We start from the raw sequence: 23,709 nt of genomic DNA on the forward strand, positions 1-23,709 counted from the left end.
AGTCACATTGGTCACGACCGAACAGCAACAGGCTGCTGGCGACGGGGGACGGCAGGGGATCGCTCTAATTGAATGTGGGCGTGGCGCCACACAAATGACTCATTCACAACACGCGGAGAGCAGCAAATCAGGCAGAGTATTCACTATGAGTGGCACCCACCCGAATACGTCTAGTCTCTAGACAGACTATTTGAATACGTAAAGAACATTTGCAGCACATGAATGCAAATAAAGTGACCATGGAGGACAGATAGTAATATGTCAATGATGCTATGTGAACTTTGCTATGCAAATGCTTTGATTACATTTTATTTATTATTTAATGGTGAAGATGGCAAACTTTAAATCTCTATCAACTGACCATCGAGGATAGGAAGGAGTATATAAATGTGGCTGTAACTTATTAACTAGATTCGATTGTATTGGAGCTAGTTGCAGAAGTGTTTGTACATAGATTATGTAAATTCTGATAGAATACAATTGAAAGGATGTAAGTGAAAGAATATACTTAAAAGAATATAAGTGAAGGATTATAATTGATATCAAATAACATTGGGCAACATAAGAGAGTATTTTAAAGATGACGAAGAACACAGCAGAAAAAAATGTTATGGAACTGTTAATAAGTATTTAAAATAAAGGGACCATTAATTATTGATATTTCAACTTTATAAAAGCATATCCGTTTCTCCAGAAATCAAATAATGCTTTGCTAAAAATGTCTCAATAATTGTCAAAAAAGAAAAACAAAACGCCTTCGAGTCAGAGAATCTTTCCTGACACACACATAACGTTTTAGAAATCGAGTCGAAAAATGTTTAAAAATTTCGTAATATTAATTTTAATGCTCTGTGCGCTCCAAACTTATTCGCAGTCTGCGGAGTTTTCCAAGGGGCTGGGCGCCAAAAAGAATGCCGCCAGCAGCGCACTTTACACGATCGAGGGCATGATACTGCCGCCCGATCCGCAGATACGCGTCGGTGCCCAGTGGCCGGCGGACATAACGCTGTCGATCAACGGGGGCGAGTACCAGGGATTCGTGCGGCTGGATGGCAGCTTTACCATAAGCGGAGTCCCGTCCGGCAGTTACATACTGTACGCGCATCATGCGGACATTTTCTTTCAGCCGGTGCGCGTGGACATTGCCCACAATGGCAGGTTCCGGGCGCGCAAGGTGAGCCACATAAAGCCATCGCACGTGGTGCGGTTGCCCTATCCGCTGGTCCTGAAGCCCGTCATGCGTCGCCGTTACTTTCGCACCCGGGAGCAGTGGAATATCATGGACTACGTGCTGAATCCCATGGTGCTGCTCATGGTGGTGCCGCTTATGCTGATGCTGCTGCTGCCGCGACTCATCAACGATCCGGAAACCAAGCGCGAAATCGAGAGTATACAATTCCCCAAGATACCCACCGGTGTGCCGGATCTCAGCGATGTGCTCACCTCGCTGCTCACCGGAAGGCGTCCACCCGAGAAGGAGAAGAAGGCCATTGGAGGCACCGCAAACAAGAGGCGCAACTAGCTAGCCCCTTGCTTTTAATGCGATTCACTTGTTAAGTTTCATGCATTATTATGGATCTGTGAATAATATCCGAGATGAATCAACATGAAGCTTTTTTCTTATTAGTTGATGAGAAGCATAAAGATGCTTCTGTCATACAGTTATCATAGTTGACTTATCATCGGGTTTTATTTTCTGTTAATGATATATTTTTTATATATTATTTATCGTTGACTAATTTAGAGAGAAAGGCTTGGAAACAACCCGTTTTAAAGAATTTTAGCTTATACTAGACCTGAAATATTATTAACATTATATATGTATATATAACATGGATATATGTCCATACTAATAATATAAATATTTGCTTGGGTAAGTTCTTGATATAAGCGTTTAGTTTATGGACCTTTTACACAATGCAGTCCTTGATAAGAAGATTTGTCTAAGTGAGCTGGTTATTCAGGCAATTGAACATGAAGGATTCTAGTTCGAGCCCCAAGATTGTTGATTGATGTAGTATGTACTCCTATTAGCAGTGGGCCACATTTGCCCGTGCTATTCAAATAGTTGGGTTCATAGTTCTTATCAATATTATATACTTATAATAATAATGCTGCGACCAGGACTAATATAATTTATTCTTTCTTTATATATATATATATGTATATATATTCTATATCGCTATTGAGGGAAGTTCACTCTGGAATGTAACACGTTCTGTTATTTCCTGATTTATCCCAAGGAACTCGCAAACTGTTATTTCTTACAGCTGTTAAGCTAAATTCCATACCTTTCGAGCATTATGAGTTTATATAGACCAATGCTTCGGGCTTTAAGCAATCGAATCTTCCCCAAAATGACGAACAGTTTTTATTTTTTCTCTTCCCAAGTAGAGTTGAAGATCTACGTGCTTCAGTTGCGATATATCCTGAGTGCCACCATCGTATTTTCCTTTCTTCTTTTATTTTTTTCATGTACCAATTGCAACCCCTGACGCTGTCTGATGTTAGGGGTTGAATTCAATGCTGTATAGTTGGTATAGAATATTCTTCAGTCGAAGAGCTATAAAGAAATTAACTCACTGAGGAATTTCTCATTGAGCTTTTTATATTGTAGCTGAAAATCAGTAACTTTTGTATTTGATGTGTCGGTAATTCCCCCTCCCAAAGTTAAAAGATCAATTTCTGTTTTATAAATTCAATAAAAGTCGGTTTATTTTGATCACAATGATTCATTTTTCCAATTTCATTCTCTTTGCCCAGGCGTTTGGCAGCCCTGAAAAGGGCCTTTTTCTTATTGTTTTCTTTTTCTTTCTTTTTTTGGTATTTTTTGTTTTTTCATTTCTAAATTTCAATTGATTTCTGGGCAATGAGCCCAAGGTTAAAGAAAAACAACGCCCGGTTCAGCTGACAGATGCCAAAGTCTTTCAAGGATGTCACGAGGCGCAGAGGAAACGATCCTGAAAATATAGAAAACAAATAGAAATTGTTAGAATTGGAGAAAAGGCGGCAACAGTTGAAGTTTAAATAGAGCCTTTGGCTATTTGGGATGTGAATAATTACCTTGAAAAAGTCGGCCCAGTTGCGTGGCTGACGTGTGGGCGTGGCGCGTGCCAGTGGGCGGCGGAATTTGTGTTTCCCGGCAGACAGAAACGGCTGCCCAACTGCCGCGACGCGCTGCGTTTTGTCGAAATGTCCTTTCGATCGATCTGACATCATATATAAAGTGTATATTATATATGGTCTGGTTCGTACTGAATGAAGAGTCGCTTGACTTTGCCCCCCGCCACGCCACGCCCCACAGGGGAGGGGGGAGTGGCGCTCGCGCGCGCCAAGCTTGGCAAACAAAAAGGTTGATAAAAATCTTTTGTTCGAAACAACGAAAAATATTCGGTGGCAATTCTTGGCGTGCCCACTTTTTAGGCGGTCTTCTCTTTCTTCACGCAGAACTGACGCAGTGCAGCCAGCGAATTGCTGGCGCTCAGATTCTCCGGCACCGCGGAGTCACCAGCTCCCGCTGCCGCCGCCGCTGCCGAGGCAGCCGCTGCCAGTTTGGCGCGCGTATTTGCAGCTCCGCTGCTGCCGCCGCCGCCGGCGCCGCTGCTGCCGAGAGAGTCGAACATGGAGCTGAGCGCGTTGAGGGAATCACTTGGATATTTCTTGTTGTTGCCATCGCTGCCGTCGTACGACTTGTGGCTGGATGCTGGCGATTTGGGCGTGGCCGAGCGCTGGCTGTCCGCCGGGCTGCGCGGCGGCAGCGGCAGGCGCGACGCCTGCGGACTGGCAGCGGCTGACGAGGATTTGGGTGAGCTGCCATTGTTATTGTTGTTGTTGTTGTTGCTGCTGCTGTTGTTGTTGTTGTTGTTGTAGCTGCCATTTAGCAGCGGCGTGTCGCTCTCCGTTTTGGGCGAAGCAGCAGCAGCCAAATCCTGCGGCTCATCGCCCAGCTCAGACTTGATCTCCATTTTGAGGCTCGACTCCGGCTCCTGTTTAATGGGCAACTCCTGCACGGACGCCGCCGCCGGCTGCTGTTGCTGCTGCTGCAGCTGCTTCTCGGGCGTGGGCGCCTCGAGGCGTGGCCTTGCCTCGGCGCTGCACTCGCTGCCGCTGCGCTCGCTGCTCGTGTAGCGATAATGCTGATAGTAGGGATCGCTGGTGTCGATTAGCGGTTTGTTGTAGTCGACGGTCTCATCGATGCCCAGACGCTTCAGTATGCTGCTGGCAACCGGCGAGGTGTTCTTCGTGGACGAGTTCGAGGGGCTGCTGGCCGGCAGGCTGGCGTGCCGCGGCGGCGTGTCGAAGCTGGTGGTGAACATCTGCTCGATGGCGCTCAGCACCGACGATGAGCCGGCCGCAGCTGCCTTGCCCGTGCCGCTGGCGCCGTTCTTCTGCTCCAGCTCGGGCGACTTGTTCTTGGCCAGCAGCTGGGCCGCTTTGGCTATCTCCTCCGGCGACTTGACGCCCGTTATGTACTGGCGCATGCGTTCGGCGAAGAGCGCGGCCTCCGATTTCTCTGGCTTGCTGCCGCTGTTCTTCTCCAGCGGTGGCTGCTCCTCGTTTGGATTGGCCTTCAGCTCGAGCAACTTGCGCACGGGCAGCGATTTCTCGCGCTTCTTGGGCGCCGGCCGTTTGCGTGCGCCGGCGGACTGCAGCAGCGGCTCCGCGTAGTGATTGTTCTTGGCCATATGATTGCTGAGGTCGCCCAAGGAGCTGAAGGCCTTGTCGCACACCTTGCACGTGAGCACGGCGGAGAGCGTGCGCGACTCCTCGGAGCTGAGGCTGTTCTGGCCCCCATCCTTGCTGTGATCCGCGTTCGCGTTGCCCGACTTAATCGAGATGCTCTGCTCCTGCGACAGGATGTTCGTATAGTGTTGCGTCTCCTGCATGTGCTTGGTCATATCGCCCAGCGACCGGAAGCTCTCTCCGCAGCGCATGCACTTGAGTATCTGCATCGCCTGCTCCACGCCCTTGCCCAGCCAGACGTTCTGGCCGCGCACAAGCTTGCGCGGCAGCGGCGTGGGCGGATCGCCGCGATACTGGAACGCGTTCTTCACGTTCGCCGAGGGCGCCTGATTGCCAGACTGTTTGCGCTGCTGCTGATGGTGGTGGTGCTGCTGCTGCTGCTGCTGCTGTTGGTGGTGTTGATGCTGGTGGTGGCTGCCGCCGCCCGGCGAAGCACCCGAATTGGAGTGCGAGTGGTGGTGCGGCTGATTGCTGGGCAGATTGCCAAAGGGCGGCACGTTGACGCCGCAGTGCTTGCTGTCCTTCATGTGCGTGGTGAGCGCCTCGAGCGTGGGGAAGCTCTGCTTGCACCACACGCACCTGAACACCGAGCTGGCCACGCCCTTGTTCTGCCAGTGCGATTGCCAGATGTTGTGGCGCGCCTTGGTCACCCCGCCGCCAGCGGCGCCGCCCTCCGCCGACGCATTATTTGACGTGGAGTTGCCGCTGGAGTTGCCGGCGCCCGTTTGATTGGCGGGACTTTTGGGCGGCGGTGCAGCGGCTGCGTTGGGTGTTGTCGCTTTATTCTGTGACTTTTCCTTGTGCATCGACGAGGAGCCACCGCCGCCGCCGCCGCCACCCTTGACAATGTCCGACATCTTCTCGAGCGGATCCACTACCAGATCATTCTTGCCATTCCAGTCGGGAAACTGGCCGGCGCGAAATATATTGGCAGCAGCGACTGCAGCCAAATAGGGATTAACACCGGGCATGAGGGGCGCTGAGGCTGCAGCCGGTGAGGAATTCGCCGGCGGACTGTCCGATTTGAACATTTTCTTCACCTGAATCTGGCCAATGGGGCTCTGCGTGTCGTGGGTGCGCTTGCGCGTGCCCACCGAGAGATCAAGCGGATTGTTGCCGCCATCGTCGAATTCCTCCTCCTCCTCGGAGGCCACCGGCTCTGCGGACTCGGCGCGCGCATATAGATTGGTGCGAAAGTCCAGCGCCTCCGAGTTGCTGCTGGAGGCGGTGGGCGAGGCTTGTGGCGGCAGCTTAAACGGCGCAGCCGCCTCGCTGGGCAGCGGCAGCGGCAGGCGTGGCCCCGCAGCAGCAGCTGCCGCCAGCGGGAAGCCATACTGCTGTGCGGCGGCGGCCACCATGTGCAGGTAGGCCTCCATGGAGGACGGCTGGGCGGGCAGCGATTGCGGCACCGCCGGGAATGTTGAATGCATTGTGGTCGGCACAACGGGCATCACGCCACCAGACATATGCGTCGCGTCCCGCTGGCCACCATTGTCCGAGGAATTGGAATCGTGCGAGGGGCAGCGCTCGCTGGAATTCGCCGATTCCGTGGAACGTGGACGTGCTGTGGGCAGGGCGCTGCAAGGACAAGAGGGTAAACGGGGCGAAATTAGTTCGAGCTCTAAAATTAAATTGAATCTCAGTTGGGAACAGACCTAGGATTCCCAATATGTTTCTATGCGAAACCTAAAAATACTAAAGCTTTGAAAATTGGGACCAACAACTATATTTAGTTGAACTAAATAATTATATAATTTTAATCGTATAGAAACTCTTCAGTTGATGATTTGGTAACTTAAAACTTTTAAGGTGACTTCTCAACTTGAATTCGGAAGGAATTCTACTCGTAAGAACTATTTTCTGTGACGTATATAAAATATTTGATATAATAGATAAATAGAATATACCAAGACAGCGTTTGCCCCAGCTATTGAAAGGCTTTAATTTCGTAGACTTTTCTTAAAATTATAATTTCTGAAGTGAAATTAAAGATAATGTATTTAAAATTCATTATTTACATTATATTTAAAGTAGCGAAAACACGTATTCTTATATTTAGATACTTTTATCATTTTATGACTTCTAATTATAAAATTAATTGCACCATTCAAAGTGGGATAAAGAGAATTGTTAAGAGATTTTAACTTAGATCTTGAGAAAAGCCTAATCTTTAACAGATTAATTCATTAACAACTCGCTCTCCTGCAGCATTAGCTGAAGCCCGTGAAAAATATGTGCAACAAGCAAAACCGTTGGGAATATTTTCTTTGTAAATTTAATTCTAATTTTAGTTCCATGATTAACCTATTTATAATTATTCATGCACCTGTTGCTGTCTAAAGATCAAGTTAAGCGTGAGCGTGAATCAATTTTGATCGTGAAAGTAATAATATTTCCGCTCTTTGCGATTAAGTTAATCTGCCCGCTTGCTTTATCGCCCGTAATAAACGATTAATTAATCACATTCTCAATTCTTTTGTGCCACGCCAATAGCAATAAATTGTGCTAATTATACAAAATACTAAAATTAGGCAGTGATCAGTGATCACTGATAAGTGATCACTGATTAGTGATCATGTGATCAAAATGTTAGTCACTAATCAAGTTCGTCGCTTTTATGGGGGGACTGCCGCAATATGGAAGCACTTAAATGATTGGTCGAAGAATAGCAAGAACTTTCCCTCCCAAATGTTACATAATATCTTTTCATATCAAACTGGGTAATAGAAAGAGATAACATTAATCAACGAGAAATATGCTTTCGAATTTGAATGGGCCAAAATGTTGTTAGACAAACGATTCCTCTCTTTCTTTCAATACAAAGCAAATAAAACATAGATCATTAGTGAAAGCTTTCAATATGAGCATCGACTTTCGAGCGAGTCGAGTGATCTTTATTGCTCCAAATCTATATGCCCATTATATAAATATATATATATATACATATATATGTGTGTGTTTATATATTTCTGGCAAATCATGGAAGGGGGCAGGCGCAACAATAAAAATCAAGTGGCACAACAATGGCAACAATATGAAACATATGTCAACATTTCATTTGTTATTCAAATCCAACTGCGGCGGCCCATAAACCAAAATGAAACTGTGGCCAGCTGTTTCAAATGCCGCACCCCCTTACCCCCCCCCCCTCTATCCCTCCCTCCAGAGTAGTTCGCTTGGCTGGCAAGTTTTGGTCGTCAAAATCGTTAAAATCGGTTATATTTATTTGGAACAATGGCATTTAATTCGAGACAGCAAAGCGTGAATTATGGGCGAAGCTCATCATCGTCGTGATTATCAACAGATCTCTCGTCATCGAAGATCTGTTTTTTTTTTCTTTTAATAGCTGGCAACGCTGCGCAGGAGGCGGCTCATAAAATTGACGACAAAGCGACGCACAAAAGCCATTCCACATATTTTGCATAAATTAAACACCCTCCCCCCTCCCCTTCCCTGCCCCTGTCCCCTTCTGAATGTGCATAAATAACTAACAAATTTTTATTGGTCTGCATCTACTTATAAATCTGCAAGGCACATGCTTAAATATTTTATATACATATATAATTTTTTTTTTTTTTGCTTTTTCATTAATAATTTTCGTAGTTTTGATTTCCTCAATTTGGCGCTAGTTTGCACTGATTTTCAGCCAAAAACAATTTGTTTGCGCTTTGCCCATTTACATATATTGCAAAAACAAAACGGTTGTAAAACTTTTAGCTCGTTTTTATTAACATTTGTTTTGCGTGGGCGTGGCTCTGGCGCCCAGAGCTGGGCAATTTTGATGAGTCGCTGAGTTGATGAACTGCCGGAAATGGCAATGAATTATGACCCGATACGCAACGGAGATTCGTTAGAATTATCGATTGGCTTTTTAATAAGGAAATAAGACAATGGGTGAGTCACATTCCTTAATTGCTGCAGCGGTCTGGCAACGCCAATCACACTCTCTTGCAGCAAGTTGGAAGCTTTGTTTTCAGTTGTTGCTTCTCATTTAAAATGCATTAGTTATTAATTAATCGACTACAAATCGATTTAGTTTAACTAACAAATTGTTCTCTCAACTTTGGCTGTTTGCAATTCGGAGTAGGTTTTTTTTTTTGGCTAACCTGTAGCTAAACTAGTTGGCAGCACGCGCCAAACCTAATGCTTAAGTAAACAGGATTTAAGTAGCTGTTAAATTAAACTAATTATAATTGCTTGGGCAAAGCTTGGCTAATTAAAGAAAATACGTAAACGTCAAGCTTAGCTCTTCATTTCGAACGTGTTTAGTTGGGATTAAGGAGGATTAAAAATATGTAAAATTTAATTATTTACTAATGAAGCTTTCGTTGCTTTGAGACTTAATCTATAATATTTTATATATATTTATATTATTATTATATATAAAAAAAGAGAAATATATGGAAGCAAGTAATTATTAGAAGCTCAGTTAACTTAGATTTTTGAAGCACGATAAATTAGATTTATAAAAATTGGAAAGGGTTAAAATGTATTTATACTGAAAAGATGCATAACGACTATAAATATAAAATAAATATATATAATAAATAATATTAAATAATAAGAACAGAAAAAGTAACAAAACTAATTATAAATAATAATACAAAAATATTAATAAAAACAACAATAAAAATATGAATAAAAATACAAATGAAAATATTAATAAAACTTATTTTAAAAAATAATAATATTAAAACTAATATAAAATAATAAAAGAAAAAAAATTTGAATCAAACTAATATTTAATAGTAATAGTAAAAAGTAATAGTAATCATAAATTATATTAAAACTAATACAAAATATTTAAATGTACATTTATTATTTTAATTCTCTTTTAGGTTAAATTAATTTTAGCTCTTCCTAATTTTTGCGTTAATATTAAACAAATTAACATTAATAAAACTAATATCAATAGTTTTTAGAGTAAATTAAGTTCAACTCTTTCTAATTTCTATATGTATCTTTTCTTGCTTCTCATTGTCTTAAAGCAACACCTAGCACACCGATCGCTCAGCATTTGTTATGCCAGCCTTAAGTTGTCCAAGACAATAAACATTTTATCAAAGCTATCTATTGTGGCAAAAGACAATAGATCCAAAAGCTGTGCCAGCTTCTAAGTGCAGCAATATTGATGGGCTTTCGCCAATGTCAAACGCCAAAAGGCCGACAGATATATCGCATATATGTACATATATATCATTATAATTATGTTGTCTTTTAAATGGGCAGTTTTTAACGAAACTGTGATTCATTGACATTCCTTTACATAATGTGAAATTGTGCAATGTACATGCTGTGCCATAAGGTTGCACACCTTTCTCTCAGATACTTAATACACATACCTGCGCTTTAGCTAACTGCTAATTGGATTTACAGATTGCAGCCTGTGATTAAGACTCGAAAAAAAAGATATGGAGAAATACCTCAACTAAAATAACAACAACAACAACAACAACAGCGACTAGTTTTCCCCGTTGCAGCAGCTATCATAATATGCAATCTTGTTATTTGATGAAGCTTAAATCAAAATGATTTATACGCAGCGGCTAAAATGCAGTTAATTACAAGCGGGAATTGTCTCATTAATAATCGCGCACACACACACACTCACACACACACACAGACATCGAGTCGACAGATTGACGAGTTGATCTGGGCAATTATATGGCCATAGCTGACTAGCAGCTAACTTGTAGATACTTTTGTACTTGCCAGATACTTTTGCAACGCATGACTAATACGCGCCATCAAAACTAAATGTTACTAAATAGCACACACCCTACCCCCCGCACCCTCGCACCCCCGCAACCCCAACCTGGCTGCAAATTGTGCGCATAAATCTTTCAGTAATAGGCGCGCACACACACACGCAGCTAAGGCTACACTCACAGACACAGGCACAGATACAGATACACCCACATGTAGAGCATATGAAATTTTGATTTTGGACTATTTGGCTGAAAGAATCGCATTCATGATTTATTCATTTCCATACGTCAGCGCCTTGGAAAATGCCTTCATGAAAACGCGCCAACAAATCGCGCTGCAGTTTCCCATTTCCAAAAATCAAAAAGAAAAGAAAAAAGAGGCGCCCCTCCCCACCCCAACCTGAACTGGCAGCTCTAGAAAACTCGTTTCGCGTTACGATTTACATACAAATGTATCTGAAACGAGTTTAATCACAAAGCCTACGGCAAACATTTAAGCAGCGATAATTATGAACGATTTGGCTAAAACAATCGTATTTAGTTAGTTGAACTAAATGTATTTACCGCTAGTTATCGTTAAGTATTCGCTTTATTCTTTTCTTATTATAAATCAATTTTCCTTTATTCTTATTATTATTTCTCTTCGCTTTAGTCAGCGTGTGGATTGGGTGGGTGTTGCTTGATAAATGGCCTTAATATTGGTGCGGGCTTTTAATTTATAACGACAGGTGCGCGACGAAGTCGACGCCGACTGCGACTGCGACGTCGATGTCGATGTCGATGTTGACCATCAAATGATTCGCATATTCGTCAGAATTATTTTCAAATCGAATTCTAAAGTAATTATTTTATGGATCATGCGGGGATTCGATCAGGCAAGCGATAAGACTGTCGACTGTCATGTGATTGCGATCTTATTAACCAGTTTGAGTAATAGCTAATGAATGCACAAATATAAATATAGACAATGCGTTTCGTTGTCGAAACCAGTTCGAAATCGATCAAAGTATATATAATTTTTGGCAGTAAACAGTTTCACATTTCAATCTAATATTCAAAAAGATACAAAATCAAGCTATAATTAGGCAAACAATTTAAATGCAATGCAACAAAAATTCAATTTACATTTAAAACAAAAAAAAAAAGATATCAATTTGTGAATTTTAACAAAATAATTAAAAGTTAAAAATATTGGGCTTTTAAAAAGATGGCACAATAAAAACAAGGCAATGGAACGCAGTTAACACGGTTAAGTTATGTTGAAAAGTAAAAGATACAAGTAAGCTTTATAGAAATCATATTTGGAAGATACTTTCAACTTTTTTTTTAAAGATCTATAAGATCTATAGGTATTACAATTATTTTTTATATATATTTAAGTATTTCTCGCAAGTAGTCGACATGGAAATCGTTTTCCAAAAATATTGACAAAATGTTTTAGAATTTTTACCTTGCCTTTGATTTTAATATGGCTCATTTTAATAATAATAGAAACAAAATAAGAAAGATAACTAAAAATGTCTTTTTTATCTATATTGTCTATTATATATTGTGTTCATCGCTAAATTCTTTTATATATAAATTTATTGTTTCCATCGCTTAACTTTAACTAATATGTTTACCAAATTGAATACTAATAGCTAATAAACTAACCATAACTAACAATGTCAATTGCCGCAAATCAAGATAAGTAGCAATAAATACACGAAAAAATTCGTATAAAGAGCACGTATCTGCGATTATAGATGGGAAGTGCGAAATTAAAACCGAATTATTTATGATTTAAATGTACTTGAAAGTTCTGCTTGAATGTGTAAAGCATTTATTTGCATTCCACTTGATTTACAAGACAACAAATTTATAATTAATAGACAGTTGTATATTTCGTAATTCACTTAGTTAACTTACGGCTAATTTATAAATCATTATAATAGATAACATCATTTACCATATGATACTTATTATTATCTTGATTCTTTGTAGTTTTCATACAATTTGGATAATGTATGTATATATCTATTTGATCTATTCGATCGGTAGTTGCTATTGATTATTAAACAACAGAAAACCTTTGTATATATCATATTTAAAAGAATCTTTTCTTATATCAAATGATTTAGAAATCATATTTTAAAAGTTTAGATAAAGATACTAGATATAGTTTATATTTCTATCAGTTTTCATCTATTTCTATCAATTTTCATCTACTCAAGAGTCCAAGTTTTTTATTTATGCTTACTTGGAAATATTTATTAATGTTTTTTTACGGCATAAATAAACGGCAATTGGAATTATAAATAAATAAAAATCAAATTACGGCATTTTCCCAAACAGATGAATTCTCCAGTTCATTTTTTTCCCCAAAATAAAACTAATTCATAATTGCTTTACTATGTTTAAGTGTGACCAAAACAAATGCTTAAACTTATGTCCACACTATATTATTTATTAATAATATTAACTTACCCGGCGTTAAGCGCCTGTCTGTAGATCTCGAGCATCAGAGCCTCGTGCAACATTTTCAGATTTTGCTGAATTTTGACGGATTGTTTTTGCTTCTTTTTGGTTTTGTTTATTCTTCAATAGGTAAACTGCGGGGCGGGTTTTGCGGGGGGGTTCGGTAGCTGCAAACAAATTGCGTTTGCTGTTGCTAACACTTTTTAAATATAGCTTAAATTTAATTTGACACAATATGCATTTGCAATATTAGTTAATTAACTAATCAATATTTGTTTGTTTGTTTTTTTGTATTTTTCGTATTTTTTGTATTTTTGCACTTGGTACTTTTTAGCGTTGAGCTACGTATAACTTGTGTGTTAAATAGTGTAATTTATATCTTTAAATATGTATATTAATTTAATTTATATTTTTGTTGTATTTTCATATGGCAGACAGAAAATTTATGTTAAATATTTTGTGTTTTTGTTTTTGTTATTTAATTTAATAATTGCATTTGAATCGTATACTTCGTTTGAAATTTGTTGATTTGTTTTTTGTTTTTTTGCTTTAACTTTTTTTAATTTATATATTTTCTTTTAGTTTTTGGTGAGCAAAATATTGTTAAATATAAATATTATTTTGTATTTATGTTTTTTTTTGTGTAGTGTTTATTTTAATAAATATATTTTATTTGTTGTTTGTTGTTGTTTTACGTATACTTTTGTTGAACCATTTGTTGTTGTAGTTGAAGTATTTGTTTTACTTGTTGTTGTTGTATTCAGTCTTAATTAAACATTTGACGCGCATTTCATTGTTAATTCTTTTGTTGTTGTGAATTTTGACTAGATATGATGCATGTGTTTTTGTTGTTGCAACTAATTTGAAAATAAATTAATTTGGTTTTAATGATGCATTTCATTTGATTTAATTCATTTAATTTTTTATCACACTTTTATAAATGGCGTTCAGATTAAAATAATTGAATTTATTGTTGTTGTTTTTTTTTTTTGTTGTATTCAAAACACGCGTCGCAGTCGCACACAATTCGCTCGCTTTTGGTTTTCAATGTGTGTGTGTGTTATGTTGTGTATGTGTGCGTGTGTTTTGGTTTCTTTTTGCTTGTCGTGTTTTGTGCGGTTCATCCGGATTCCGTCGTTACTCGTTTGAGAGTCGAACAGCGAATGAATGTGTCGGCGTTGCCGTGTCGTCACTGGCTGCGCTGCTGCTGCTGCTGTTGCTGCTGCCTCTTCTCAGTCGCTTCTTCTTCGCTGCCTCTGCTGCTGCTGCTGCGTCGGCTGTCAAACTGATTCAGTCAAGAATCAGACACAAACAACAACAATGCGTTCGCGTTCTGCTGCTTTGCCTGTTCGCTGCTGATTGATACCAAAAAAATGAAGTTCAAAGCGCGGTGGCAGCGACGCGCACGTTTCGTTTCGTTTCGTTTTGTCTGCTTTTCTGGAGCTGGGCGCCTGGAAGCTGCGTTGGCGGCGCTCTTGTTGTTGTTCTTCTAGTTGTTGTTGTTGTTGTTGTCGTTGTTGCTGCTGCCTTTTTGACGAGAGTTGGACTTGAAACACGACGCTGACAACGACGCTGACGACGGCGACGTTCGTTAACACGAAGCGCGCGTTTGGCGACGGCAATTTCTGATTCGATTGCGTTAAGCGACGGCGCAGCGCAATGCGCAGTCCGTTATTGTTGTTGTTGTACGAGTATTTGGCGCCCCCACCAAAAAGGCGACGTCGACAGCGCAGCGTGTTGATTACTTTGCTGCTTTGCTTTTTGTGTTTTTTTTTTTTGGTTTGGTTTTTCTCCACCCCCACTAGCAGCTGGCTGTCACAAATGCTGTGATTAAATGTGCTGCTGTCTCGCTCGCGCACGCTGACCGCGACGCTGGCGTTTGTGCTAATTAATTACAACGGCTGCGACGGCGACGGTGACGGCGACAGCGCGAATCTGTCCACGCGCTTTTTGCTTTACCCTTTTACGTTTTACGTGCGTGTTGTTCTTGGCGCGCCACAGAGCTTTTCGAACATGATCGTTCGCTGTAACGGTCGATTGTTGACTGAAATTGTGGCGCGCGGCCGGCGCGACGAGAGCACACCGTCCGCGAGAGAGGGCGACGCCAGTGCGCATGGCCGTTGGGCACGTTTCCCCTGCACACCAATTGGAACTGCAATAAATCTTGTTTATGTTTTTGCGGCGTGTATACGAAATGGGATTGGAACATTCATGCCAGCGCAGGGGAAATGATTGCGCTCGCACACCCTCTCTCACTCTGGTTGTTGCTCTCTCGTTGGCTCTCTCTCAAATTAGCTGCAGCGTTTCGTCAGCGCGTCACCCTTTTTGGTAGGTCGGCGGCTTCAGCACATTCCAATTCCATCACTCCGCCACAATTAAGATTTATGACAGTTCAAAACAAATTTTCTCACTCGCATGCGCTGGCTCACTCACTCACGCTGCTGTCTATGAGTGTAACTGTGTGTGTGCGTGTGTGTGTGTGTGTGTTAGTTGCTCTGAAGGTGGCTCGTTCTAATTTGTTGCTGTTGTTGTTTTTGGTGCTGCTGCTGCTGATGTCGTCTGCGCCGCTGCTGCAGCTGTCGCGCTTTCGACATTTTGTCTCTCTGTCTGGCATTTTTTGCAACGTGCGGGTGCTCTGTCACATGTATACATGTACCTACACATCTATATGCGTATGTACGTATGTGTGCACACACAATGACATTGTAAAACAGTTAAATATGTACAATATGTAAATAGCAGCAGGCTTTCAACTCTATTCTTGTTGCTTTCCGCACTTTTCGTTCCCATCTGCTGTTCGTCAATTTGATGCCCGGGCTGAAAACATTGTACTTACATACATATGTATATAACATCGTAATGCATGTACATACATATGTAAAAAAAACACACACTTTGCTCTATTTGTAATTTTGTAGTTTAAAAGTTCACTTTTTTCCATTTTAACATTTTCTCTTAATTAACATGAGGTTTATCTGTCATTCAATTTTTATTCTATGCCGATTTCAAGAACAGCCGCTTTTACGATTTGAATTCACGTTGTGCTACTTAAGCGAAAACGAGGGAATTTCATGTTATCCTCGCGTATAATAAAGTGTTAATAATAATAAAACATATCATTTGCTTGTCAAATTCTCATTGATTTGACTGTTAAATTATACGCACACACTTTTACTTAAATGCTTGTATGTGTGCAACTACTTACATATGTACATACATATATATGTATCTTTTTAATATAATCTTATTCTTATACAAAATTTTGTTAATCGGGTCCAGTAACAAAAAATTTTTTATTTACATTGAAATAACTTACACTATATTCATAGCAAGAGGAACATATAAACTTATTTTACTTACTTTCATATATAAAAAAATTGTAGCTTTTCATTGAAAATTGTACATTTATTTATTTTTCCATCGAACAAAGCATTCAATTTTTTCAATTCATTCAAGAAAAGGCTTAGGAGCTTTATTTTTTCATGTGTGAATTGACAAATTTATAATTATCATATACAATTTTAAAATTTAAGAAATTCTTTAGATGAATTTTATTATAGTTTTCAAAATCCCTTAAATATGCATGAAAGAGGATTTTAATTAGAGAATCATTTAAATTATTGAAAGTTTCAATTTCATAATTATATATGCATATATGCACATATGTATGTATATTTTGTATGTATGCATAGTGTGAATATTGTGTATATATACGTATATTTTGTATGCAGTTATATCTATATTCCAATTGTTCTTTCCGTTTCGTCTTATTGTCTTCCGAGCGATAAGTGGTAGTTTCTTCTCCCAAATCTCCTTATTGTAGAATTTTGTCGCCGAATATAAAAGATAAAAGATAGAATTTGACGAGTCGGCAATAGGTTCAGTAATAGCAGAATTCTAGTTGAGTTCTAGATCCAATGGATGGCTGAGTAGATGGAAACTAGATTTGTTTCGTATGCAGATTTTGTTTTGATCTCGCGGCGCGCACACATTCCACACTGAACGCCGAATCGGAATAGGTGGATCCAGCATCGAATTCCAAATAATAATTTATCAAACGAATTTTTACGATCGAGCACATAAAAAAATTAATGTGCGGCAAAAAGAAGCGAAGAATATATAAAAAAAAAAAAACAAGAGGCAGGAAAGTGAGGCTAGCTTAGCAGAGGAAAAAATATTAAATAAAAAAAAAAATGCCCAAATCAAATTATAGAATCGTAAAAGTATTTATTACCCCAGCGCCGAGTAGCATCTGGACAGAGGGACGGTCGTCAATCGGCCTGGCGACAGCCGGCCAAGAATTATGCGGCGACTGGAGCAATGGCTGTCTCCAGCCAAGGACCGGCAGGAGCAGCAGGAGGAGGTGGAGGAGGAGGAGGAGGAGGAGGAGTTGGAGCCAGCGCTTCCAAGTGATTTGATTATCATCGGTTAATTGGTGACTCGTAAAAGTTTTTACGAGCCACAGCCGTGCCGGGCATTAAATGGGCCCGATTGGAGCAACAAGTGCAGCAACAGGATGGCGGAGCCGGAGCTGGAGCTGGAGCTGGAGCTGCAGGAGCGGAGCTCAGCCATCATTGGCCATCAATAAAAGCGTCCACCATTTTCACTCAACTGTCGTCGCCGGCCTCAGGTTTTATGGGCGGCATTCGTCAACAATTAGCGGCTTAAAACTCAGATAATGTGGACTTAATGCAACCGACATTTGCATGGGGGAATTGCTTTCCTGAACTCCGAACGGGCAATAACCAGGCACAGACACTGGCCCAGGCACAGGACAGCCAGCAGCTGGTACAGTGAAACATGCCACATAATCCACCAAGAAATAATTAAAGAAAGCAAATAAAGTATTTAGCATGTTTTACGAGGCAGCCAATTTAGACAGAGCTGCACTTGCAAACATCGATAAAAATCGATAGCTGACGCGATAACAGTAGACAATAAGGCTTAGTTTATCGAACCTAATGAAGAAATCGTAGGGAAAAATAGCGCTCACTTCACTTTTAATACATTGTTTATTAATTTTACATATATCATAATTCCTACTAATATTATCTGTAACATTCGAGGAATGTTATACAACAAAGTCCTAAAGAATAGTAGAAAATTTTCTTCTAATTAAATGGAAGTTCCTGTTAAAAGCAATTTTTTTAACACATTCCATCTAAGGGTTCCATTTTCAAAAGCTTAACTTTCTATTTAGTTAAGCTTTTACATTCTGTCAATCTGATGGAATCTAAGAATGAAAGATTTTATAAGCTCATTTATAAAAGCTTTTTTTAGCCAACATTTAGTTGAGAATTTAAAAGTTTCTTAAGCAAAATAAGCAAAAAAAATGACAAAATAGATCGAACTTGTAGATACCTATGCAAATTTCATTTAAAATATTTGATTTTACATTGAAAGTTTTATGGAGCTATCAGCATACGCCATAAAGGAATTAAATGGCCATTTGTTTAAGCGAAATGCATAAATTTGAATTATGAAAAGAAAAGAACACAAAAAGTCGAGTCGGCATTCGTCATTGTCTGTCTGCAAAGGCCAAAGCTGAGGCGAGTGTCAACGCTTCCGGACACCGCAAAAGCCACCAATCCCACAGGGCATATATGATATTTATATATATATTATATATATATATAGGTACATATCTGTATTATATCGGGAATTGTGTAGCCGTTCTATGTGGGCCACCCACGGGATTTGCTGTGAGTTATTGGCGCGACGTAAATTGTCAAAAAGGAACGATCCGATCTCGAGATGTGGCAAGATGTACGTGTTATTTTGATGGCCGCATTGCCTTGGGATTTATTTTTAATGGCGATTTCATGTGGCCCCGGGATTAACTCGTTCGGCCACGCATCCATTTTTGAATTACGAGCGCTACGTAAATCTTCCCAGCGAAAATCTCAACGCGCAAATGTCATCTAAAGCTGAATTATGACTTTGACGCGGACGCACAGATCGCGCCAGATTCTAGAAGCATATATACCATATAATATGGCATATAATATAATATAGCAATTAAATCCTAAATAAGTCCACGTGTTTTTTTTTTGGCGGTACAAAAATGCCGCTTGTGGAATTTCTGACAAAAAAAAAAAACCGAAAAATATTTTTGTTTATTATTATGAACTAAAAATCGAGCTGATTGCAAAACTCGCTTGATAAATATTTATTCGTTCGATAAATCAATCAAATAAATTACAATTAACAAAAGCAATAAACTTGAAGCGCTTTTCGATTTTGAATGGCAACAAGAAAGAAAAAAAACTTAATCAAAATAAAATAAAAGCGACGACAAAAAGTCAAATATACAAATAACAGAAATATCAGCCAAACACATATTGAAACCAGAAAAAAAACCTTATAATTATAAATTAGAAATTTATGGCGCCACTTGGCACACCAAAAGTAGACGACAAAGATCTGGCCAAGAAACCAACAAAATATTCCACTAATTGATCATATGAAAGAGTTCTCGAGCCGTTCTAGCTCAGTTGCAAATCTGGTTTCGTTTCATTTTATTTTTGTCCAAGTTCATCTTAATCAAATTTTTAATGGCAGCCGCTAAAAACTCAGCAGCCAAACAATTCAGGTCGTAAAACATTTATTCAACATTATATGACGAAGACGATCCCAAAGATATCACGAAATTCGCTTCGAATTTCGGCAGTCGGCAATCGGCAGTCGGCATTAATTAACGCCAGCCAAAAAACACAAAAGCTACTAAGCCCGTATGGCCAAATGTGTTTCGGTTTAAATGGTAAGACATTAATTTAAATCGATGCCACATGAGAGTCACGCATCTCTCACCTCGCCTCGCCTCGCCTCGCCTCAGCGTTGACAGTAAAAATTTTAAGTTTCCCAATTGGGCATCATTAAATAGTAATTAGTTGAGCTTCGATTTAAATATGGGCCACGGCGATATAACGGATCTGGAATCAGATCGAGTGAAATTCCGAAAGTTATCAATTGATCATGATCAAAAATATACAAAAATCAATAACATGAATTTGTACTTTCAGCAAAAAAATATGTATTTTAATTATCTTATATTTCTTCTCAATGAAATGAAGAAAGAGTTATCAGAGTTTTGATTCCATTTACTTATTTATTATTTTTATTTAGAATCCATTTTCTAATTATTGTTCTTACGCTTAACAAGAATATTTGTTTTATTTGGAAACCATTTATTCTAAAATACAGAATATCCGAGAATATCTTAATTACGATTAACTTAGTCTATTTATTTCATTTAGAGTCCATTTTATTTTTTTATTTTTTAAATATCTTAACAACGATAAGCTAAGAAAGTTTACATATTTTAAAGTAAATTCTTATCGAGTTACTTAATTTTCCCTTTTTCCTGAATATTTTGCTTGAATTGAGTTCCGATTTCCAGTGTCAGGTTTTGGCACAGTCCTCATTGAAGGCTACATAAATATTATTTTGATTCGATATACTTTTATATACTTTACAGTCAATCATCCCTATGAAGAAATTTTTTTTAAAAAATATAAGATTGTATCTGCACTAAGTTTTATCTACGAAGCCTGCTTTTGAGATTGAAAATCTATGCGGAATTTTGTGTATATAAACTTTATAGTGAACTTTTGGCTTAGGCAAGCAAAGCTCTTGTAGAGGGTATTACAATTTTGTCATAAAATGTGTAACGCATGGAAGAAGACATCTTCGATCCCATAAAGTATATTTGTTGCAGATTAGCCGAGCTGACTTAGCCATGTCTATCTGTCCGTCTCTATAGCTCTTTAAGAAGAATTGGTCGAAAAATTAAATCACATTCTTTTATCCAAGTGACAACTGGTCAGTTAAATTGGTTGATATTTTATTTACTTTGTACAATTTTGCATGTTTTTATCTAAAACTTTTCCTTATACCTTTCAATAACTCTTCCGTCCATTTGCACTAGAATAATAACTCTCACAAATCCAAACTTAGACTGGTACTTGGCAGATTTGATAGCATTTTCCCATTTATGGTACAGATGTTGTTTCACAAAATATACGCACAGTGTTTGCTAAAAGTGAGCTTATATATGACAAGCGAAAAAAGGTTGCTCTTGATATAACAATCACTAATTACGATATTAAGCCATGTGGCTGAGTTGGGACTTTGGGATAAAAACAACCACAAAACAGGGCAGAAAGCGTTTAAAATATTCGCAAACAGCGCACAATTTATAAATATGCAAAAACTGAAATTTATGAACGACACTCTCGATGAAGTCTTTGCACTGCAAATCAGGCAAACAACGAGACCAACAACAACAACAGGTTAGAGTGCTGAAGTTGGGAGTGCACGACTAGCAGATACCCAGTTTTTCCCTTTGACTCCCCGCATAACTCGGTGCTTATAGTCCGATTCTAAAGTAGGACTTAATTATGGAACATAATTTTGTGTGTGTTCCAAAATAGAATTTCGTAGGGAATGAAGTTGAGGTATTCGGAAAGTGAACCTTAAAACCAATAATACGTATCTCTTAAAATTGATATTTTATTTATTATTCATCGAAGTGTGAGAAGTGAGGAATTATACCCAAAAAATTTGTTGTGCACCTGATATAAGAGGGTATATGCTTCAATTCTCAAGTCTCTAGCTCATCTAGTTTACCAGATCATCTCAGCTCAGCTTCGTGATTAAGAAAATATATTCTTTCCTTCATCTGCCAATCAAATGCATTTTGGCGCGACTAAAAAACCCTTTTCAGCCATTTTCATTGGGTACAGGGTATTGCAGGCATGCCAATAACAACAAATTAATGGTCGGGTAGTTTATAACTTGGGGCTGGGCTTTAATCGTGTTACAGCTTGTAAATGGACGCATCGATGGGCCGGGGATTCATTCAAATAGCAAAAATCATTTTGACCGCGAGCCGAGTCGTTAAATTATGAGAGGCACTGTTAAGCTCTGCGGGATCAATTGAGCACCAAACGGTAAATAACGCACCGGCCATCAGCCAATGGCTGAGCCTGGGCCGAATCGGAGTCAGAGTCAGTGTCAGAGCCAGAGCCGCAAAGGGATTTCGGATATTTCGATTTTTATAGTTTGGCTTAAAACACCGTCGCCGAATTTTACGAGCCACGGTCTTGATTATGAAGCCATGCGAAACAATCCAACAATGCAATAAACAATTTTAATTTAATGCAAACGATTTCTGCTGCGGCACCTAAAGCCGGTTCCATATGCCAAATCCACACAGATATACAGATATATACAAGGCAAAATGAAAGATATCAGTTAAAAAGACAGGAAATATCAAGTGTTAAGCGATTTTAAGGGTTAAGCTAAAAATATTGATTAGCTGCAGTCATTAGTTAAATGGAGTTCCGTCTAGATTATATGCATTCATTTCAATTAAAACGATAAACCCAAAAAATGATAAAAACATGTTTTTGGTTCGGTTCGGAACAAACACTGTGCCTTTAGGTTCGGTTCGCAAAGCTGGTTTTTATTTGAAGAAAATTTAGTTTTTCAAATATTTTAAATTTGGCTTTTGCTTAGTTTTTCGAATTCTTGCCTAAAGCCCGTTCCGTTCAAAACTCGTTTGCAGCTGTGACTTCAATGTTGAAATATGTAAATCTGTCAAAGTCAATTTACTATGTTCATAAAGCAAACTTTGAATTCTGAAAACAATTGTGTTTAGAATTTGAAACTTAAATGCAATAAAAATAAATGAAATAAAAGTTAAATTTAAATGGAAAATGTTCAGAGCAAACACAATTCGTATCAATATTATTATTCCTAATAAATCAATAATAAACAATACAAAAAAAATCAAATAATTTAAAATAAATATATATATATAATTTTGATCCTAAAAGGGTTTTTGTCATAGTTACCTTTAATAAATATTTCTATACCCTTATTTTTTAGGAAGTTGTAAAAGGAGTCTACGATCTTTTTAAGCCCATAAAGTATAAGGCATGCACATTTGATTTTTGGGATATAGCTTTGATCTTAGATACGAATTTAACATCTTCGATGCATATAGACAAGAAATAAACTAATAAACGTTTAAAAAAAGTTAAGCCCGAACAGATCTAAGGCTCAAGAAGAAACTCTCTAATTGTGTTTGGGTAGCCCTGTCTTGACGCTCGCAGCACATCCGCTTTCGGATGTTACTCATCTCTCGCTCTTCTTCTTCTTGATTTGGCTGCCAACAAATCAAAGTCGCGTCCCGCTGCACTCAGGTTCCCGGGCAGGTCTCAACTTGAGATTCACATCCTCAATGCCATTCGTCGCTGACAAGTTGTCGCCTTCATCTTCTGCTTTTTTTTTTATTTCTTGTCTTTGTTATTGTTGCGCCTGCGCCCTCGTCTTGGTCTTGCTCGGCTTTGTTTGCTTCTTGCGGGGCGCGTTATTTATGTGCATCATTATAAAGTTGCCCATTTTATTGGTTCGCCCTCGAATAAATAAGGATCAATAAAGTTGTTACTTTATATTGACACTTGCAGGCGGCAATCGCTCGTCACTTTCCGTCGATCTCTCCCTTTCACCCGCTCTCGAACAATGCTGTGAGTCTGGCTCAGAATCAGAATCAGACAGATCTCAGCTCTGGTCCCGAGTTATTTATGTGAAAGTCTTGAGAAAGTATTTCCCTTTATAACGCTGTGTGCTGTACAAAGCCGTGTTTCAGGCAGTCGTAAAATCTTGAAATGTTTTCAATCTGTTCGACTTGTTAACTAAAGCCATTTGCCATGGATATTAGTACTCGTATGCCCCGGTCAATTCGCTGATTTTCATCTTTACGATCGTGTTTATTTGGATCAAAGATAGACTTCTT

The 23,709-nt window shown here is 39.2% G+C and overlaps 3 protein-coding genes across 5 annotated transcripts in view; 2 read left to right on the forward strand and 1 right to left on the reverse strand.

The window, feature by feature from the left end:
- Nucleotides 1-23,709, forward strand: part of LOC135428571 (zinc finger protein 814) — a 240,866-nt gene that overhangs the window by 83,378 nt on the left and 133,779 nt on the right. The window lies entirely within an intron of this gene.
- LOC135428239 (ER membrane protein complex subunit 7 homolog) lies at nt 748-1,605 on the forward strand. Its single transcript, XM_064682095.1, has one exon. The coding sequence runs from the start codon at nt 815-817 to the stop codon at nt 1,520-1,522; it is 708 nt and encodes a 235-aa protein (XP_064538165.1). The 5' UTR covers nt 748-814; the 3' UTR covers nt 1,523-1,605.
- Nucleotides 2,683-13,213, reverse strand: tsh (teashirt). Its single transcript, XM_064682455.1, has 3 exons — nt 12,918-13,213; nt 3,064-6,321; nt 2,683-2,960 (listed from the first exon to the last, which is right to left on the reverse strand). The coding sequence occupies exons 1-2, from the start codon at nt 12,968-12,970 to the stop codon at nt 3,420-3,422; spliced, it is 2,955 nt and encodes a 984-aa protein (XP_064538525.1). The 5' UTR covers nt 12,971-13,213; the 3' UTR covers nt 2,683-2,960; nt 3,064-3,419.

Source organism: Drosophila montana, unplaced genomic scaffold, assembly GCF_035044405.1.
Source record: "Drosophila montana isolate Dmon_TW-CO22-7 unplaced genomic scaffold, ASM3504440v1 contig_1408_1, whole genome shotgun sequence".
NCBI classification, from domain to species: Eukaryota; Metazoa; Arthropoda; class Insecta; order Diptera; family Drosophilidae; genus Drosophila; species Drosophila montana.

Bases quoted from the DNA above. Each gene is read 5' to 3' on its own strand.
- LOC135428239 (XM_064682095.1), top strand. From the start codon at position 815: ATGTTTAAAAATTTCGTAATATTAATTTTAATGCTCTGTGCGCTCCAA.
- tsh (XM_064682455.1), bottom strand. From the start codon at position 12,970: ATGTTGCACGAGGCTCTGATGCTCGAGATCTACAGACAGGCGCTTAAC. The intron at 6,322-12,917 runs GTAAGTTAATAT...TTGTCCTTGCAG, and splicing joins AGACAGGCGCTTAACGCCGG to CGCCCTGCCCACAGCACGTC.